This window comes from Zingiber officinale, chromosome 6A, assembly GCF_018446385.1.
Source record: "Zingiber officinale cultivar Zhangliang chromosome 6A, Zo_v1.1, whole genome shotgun sequence".
Taxonomy (NCBI): Eukaryota; Viridiplantae; Streptophyta; class Magnoliopsida; order Zingiberales; family Zingiberaceae; genus Zingiber; species Zingiber officinale.
This window is the reverse complement of record NC_055997.1, coordinates 11,312,833-11,317,829: the sequence shown is the minus strand read 5'-3', so window position 1 is coordinate 11,317,829 and position 4,997 is coordinate 11,312,833. Positions and strand designations below refer to the sequence as shown.

Sequence of the window (4,997 nt, the reverse complement as noted above, 5' to 3'; positions counted from 1 at the left end):
GAAGAAACGAATCCGAATTAATTAATTCACGTATTCAATTCTTCTTCTCCGACGTGAAGTGAAAGAGAAGGCGGAAAGTGGGGGTCGGTCACGCAAAAGCACCGGGTTTTCCGGTCAAAAGGACAGCCCAACCCACGGCCGGATCGCCACCACGTAGACGCTAGCTGATGAGTTCGGAGGATCGGTGAGACTTTTTCTTCCCTTTCGTTTTTTGTTTTTAAAAAAAAAACAAAAATTAATCTCAACTTTCAATTCCCCTGTTCATGCCATCGTTTTCTACATTGGGAGCAATGATGAGACAAGTGACGGACTTTACTCTCTTTCGCAATTCCATGGAGGAGTTGAGGGGAGCCGCTGGGGCTGGGCCGCAATAAATGGCGGAGTCGAGGCCGCTGCCATAGCCGTCTCCATGGCGGCGTTGCAGAAGACTCTGGTTTCGGAATTCAATACGAGCACGAGAAGTTAGAGAGAGAGAGAGAGAGAGAGAGAGAGAGAGAGAGAGGAGTTGCCCACTCGCCCTGCTGCTGCTTTCTTCTGCTGCTGTGCTTACTTCTGCTGCTTGCAGTTGCAGCGGCGGTGGCATGAAGAAATCAGGAGGAGAAAAAAAAAATACGGCGGAGGCAGCGGCGGAGATCATTAATTATTCCGAGGAGATGCGTTTTCAGTCGGTTTTATTTTGATCTGTTGAAGTCTGTAGAGGCGAAGATTAGCTTCGTGGGGAGCAGATTAGGGAGAGGGTTTGATGGATTGGGTGGTGTAATTAAGGCGGCGGAGTTGTAGATATGGCAGGATTTTTCCTCGGAAGCGGCAGCGACAGCGGCGGCGGCTGCCAGCCACCGCGCGGAGAGTTAGGTTCAGCCGGCGCCGCGGGGGTACCAGCTTCTGAGGGCGGTTTCTTTCTTTATACTACCGGCCGCGGCGACCCGACCGCGTACGGCGCACGAGGATTCGAGCTGTGGCAGCAGCACCACCCCCAACCCCAGCTTTACTCTGGCAGCGCGTTCCCGCACGTCGGAGCGGCGCAGCCACAGCAGGTGGGCCGCGGAGGCGGCCTCGGCGGTGGGTTGAGCTGCCAGGACTGCGGCAACCAGGCGAAGAAGGACTGCGCGCACCTCCGGTGCCGCACCTGTTGCAAGAGCCGCGGCTTCCCCTGCCCCACCCACGTCAAGAGCACCTGGGTCCCCGCCGCCAGGCGCCGGGAGCGCCAGCAGCAGCTCGCCTCCGCCGCCGCGGAACACCGATCGCGCCGCGGCGCCTCCGTTGCCGGCAGCGACAGCGCCACCGCCTCCGGCGAGACTTCCAAGCGGCCGCGCGAAATCGTCACCTGCCTCCGGCCCACCACCGCCACCGCCACCACGTTTGGTTGGTACTACAATTTTTCTTCCAAACTGTTCTGGCAATCTGCAACACTATTTGCCGAATCCCACTCCCTCCATTACCTTGTCCTCTTCTCTAAATCGAACGTATATCGATGCAGCAGAAGCGGCGACCTTCCCGCCGGAGGTTTCCGCGCCGGCGGTGTTCCGCTGCGTGCGGGTGAGCCACGTCGACGACGGCGATGACGTGTTCGCCTACCAGACCGCCGTCAGCATCGGCGGCCACGTCTTCAAGGGCCTCCTCTACGACCACGGTGCCTCGGCGGCGGAGCCGAAAGACTTCCCCCTCGCCTTCTCCACCTCCCCCGCCGTAACCATCGCCGGCGCCGGACACCCACCCGTCAACACCCCTACAACCGCGCCTTCCGATCGGCCTCTCGACCCCTACCCGACCGCCTTCATGGCCGGCGCTCAATTCTTCCCCCACCAAAACAGACCTTGAGTACGTCCCAAATCATCATCTTCTTCTTCTTGCTTCTCCAATTGTATCATCTTTGGAATTAATAATTTCATGATCTTTTCTGCAAATTATTCGATATGATCATTTTTGTTGTCAAGATTAGCTTTCGAATTCAACAGACGAGCAAATTGCAATACACTCACTTCAACTGAGCTCTCAGAATAATTTTCACTTAATTACATTTGCATGGAATCTAATTACCATCTTCTCTAGCTGCATCATCTTCTCCAATTCTAGCTAGCTCCATGGAATTAAGCTGAAGAAGAAAGAGAAGGGAGGAAGGTATATGTATCAGCACTTAATACCGAGATTAATCTTTAATTATAAATTATTATTATTTGTGTACTCAATTAATAATTTATAGACTAGCACTGTGAATGCATGCATTATAGACTGTTCAGTTTCTTTTCCAAGCAACTGCTACATTCTACCATCTTGTTGTTGTTTGTCATTCATCAATATAATATTCTTTTCTAAAAGATATTTTCATTGTTATTTATATACACATATAAGCAAGGCAGAGCTAAGTAATGGAGTTTTGATTTGATAAGTTAATTAAATCAGTTGCATTACAACTAAAAAAATGCCTATAAATTATCTAAATGGCATGAAAATACCTTATATTAAATCTCAATAATCACCAAGAAACTATGTTTAATTTTCAGATAAGGTTAATTATAATACATGCAAGAGAAATGCAATGTATTATTTGCATGTATTTTTAAGTTTATATAGTGTGTATAAGCTGAGCATAGTAAAATACAGGAGTCTTTTTACACTAGAGAAATGGATTTCTGAAAATATTGATGTTTTTATTGTATTGAATTATTACTATTTTCTTCTTAATTTGAGTGAACTCACATTGTGATCGAGATTCAAATCCAAACTAAAGTTATTTTAATTTGTTGTTTAAGATTATATTTTGTGGATACAATCTTATAAATTAAATAATATTTTGTTTGAAATATTAATTAATTCGAAAGAATTTTTAGTCCATCAAGAAACTTGATAATTAAGATTTTTCGTGTATAATTCAATATTAATACTAATATTGATTATATATCAATTGTAAAAATGCAGTAGATTCTTTTAATATTATACAATCTGTTGGATTCCATAAATGAAATTAAGTTGATTGCCACTCTTTATAGAAAATATTATTAATATAAGCTTTATTTTTTATTAGTTTGACATACACTTTGATTTATATTTTTAATAAATCATGGAACATGTTATCATTTTTATAGTAAATCTATCCTCAAGGAAAATTCTTGAGGAATAGTTGAGTAAAATCTCCTTTAGCTCCTTGTATTATATATTTTTTAATGATAATTTAGGTGTTTGAGCCTCGGTTCAATTAAATCTAGAGGTGCATTACCTTCCTTCTTAGTTTATCCAACGGATAAATTTAAAAATACAAATGAATCTCTCTTTCAATAGGTAACTTTCTAAATTTTTCATCCCTTATTTTATCTTTGTTAAAAAAAAAAAATAATGAACCAGATAACAATGAATTTAAGACGATTAATTTGGTCATATGAAAATTTTCTACCGACCGTTTGAATAAATCGGGAAGCGTTGACATTTGATGGCTTAGAAACTCAACATCACATAGTTAGACATTCCATTTGGAAGAAAAACTATAAATACACTAATTAAGATCGATAACAACTTGATACCCTTCCAATACTATATCTAACCGCAGGGACCTCTTTTAACTCTTTGTAGCACCTTATCTTTGTGCTAGAAGTCCACCTCCTTACATTTGTCAAGAGTTATTGTATATGCAAATCAGTTATCGGATTAGTTCAATTATATATCTTCATTCACCCAATTAAAAAATAAGCTTGAATAATTTAAAAACATTGCTCACAGATAAAGTTTATAAATTATATTCATTAATAAAAATTTCTGTCAAAATTATAAATAAAAAATCTCAAATAATTAAAAACTGAATTAATCAAGTTTTTAGGGTAAATTGTTCTAAACTCTGCATGTAAATGTTAGGTTATAATGGTAACAAATAAAGTCTCATATTAAAAACATATGAAAATAATCTTAGACTTAACATCTCCATAGGTATAAAATTTTTAAGTAGAGCCCAAAATAAAACTATAAGGATTTCAGTTTAAAGTGGACAATATTATACCTTTGTAGAAATATCTTAATTTTTTTACCATAACAATTGGTATTAAAGTCCGGATTGCCAGACACCTATTGTGCACAAGAACCGTGATCCAATCGAGCCATGTAGGTGCCAACCAGACACCAAGTAGAAAAGTTCTGATTATGGCTAGGCGGTTAAGGAAGACCTAATAAGTCGATTGGACTAAGGAGCAAGGAAGTCCAAATAGATCGGACGGACTGAGAGGTAAGAAAGTCCTTGTGGGTCAAGGATCAAATGACATCAAGCGAATAAACTTGAGGACGAGGTCCTTCTTATGATGAAGAGATTCTTGAATTGCAAATAAAGTCATGGATTATGGACTTATAAGGGAAAAATATTTTCATCGGTATGAGACTTTTTGGGTAGAGCCAAAAAATAAAATCACAAAAGCTTAGGTCCAAAATGGACAATATCATACCATTGTAGATATATCTTAATTCTTTTGGCCCTAATAGCAAATTCAACTTTCTCCTCAATCCATGAGTTAGAAAAAATTCGTTCTCTCTCTAGATGTATTTTTTTTTTGTTTCAACTCCCTAATACACACTAATTTACCTAATTATCCTTAATTTTTTAAGGTAAAAGTATAAAATAAAGTATAATTTCTCTTAATTCATTACATTTAAATTAGAATTTACTATATATTGTTTTTATCAAATTGAGTATAACTCTATTTCCGTTTTTGACTAATCGATTGATATACTCGATTCTAATTAAATGATGATAATTATATTATTATTTTTAATAAGAATTCTTCGTTATTTTTTATAAGTATAAAAAAGTCTAAAATAACATATAATTTTTCATAAATTTAGTATTATTTAATTAAAATTGAGTATATCAATCAATTGGAATGATGTTCAATTTTATAGAAAATATATTATATTTTAATTTAATATATTTTACTCTCAAGGAATTATATTTTATTTTAAATTTTTTAATATCTAAAAACAATTACGGATAATTTATTTAATTGATGTGTAGCAGGGAGGTG

At 38.7% G+C, this 4,997-nt stretch overlaps 1 protein-coding gene across 3 annotated transcripts; it reads left to right on the top strand.

The window, feature by feature from the left end:
- The first annotated feature begins 277 nt into the window (after nt 1–277).
- LOC121995805 (protein SHI RELATED SEQUENCE 1-like) lies at nt 278–2,315 on the top strand. 3 transcript variants are annotated; one of them, XM_042549582.1, is made up of 3 exons: nt 280–1,362; nt 1,478–1,818; nt 2,050–2,315. In XM_042549582.1, the coding sequence occupies exons 1-2, from the start codon at nt 783–785 to the stop codon at nt 1,816–1,818; spliced, it is 921 nt and encodes a 306-aa protein (XP_042405516.1). In that variant the 5' UTR covers nt 280–782; the 3' UTR covers nt 2,050–2,315. The 3 variants fall into 3 exon arrangements, with proteins under 3 accessions (XP_042405517.1, XP_042405516.1, XP_042405515.1); XM_042549583.1 differs by lacking the exon at nt 2,050–2,315 and having other exon boundaries at nt 278–1,362; nt 1,481–1,972; XM_042549581.1 differs by lacking the exon at nt 2,050–2,315 and having other exon boundaries at nt 1,478–1,972.
- Nucleotides 2,316–4,997: the final 2,682 nt, after the last annotated feature.

Bases quoted from the DNA above. Each gene is read 5' to 3' on its own strand.
- LOC121995805 (XM_042549582.1), top strand. From the start codon at position 783: ATGGCAGGATTTTTCCTCGGAAGCGGCAGCGACAGCGGCGGCGGCTGC. The intron at 1,363-1,477 runs GTTGGTACTACA...ATATCGATGCAG, and splicing joins CGCCACCGCCACCACGTTTG to CAGAAGCGGCGACCTTCCCG.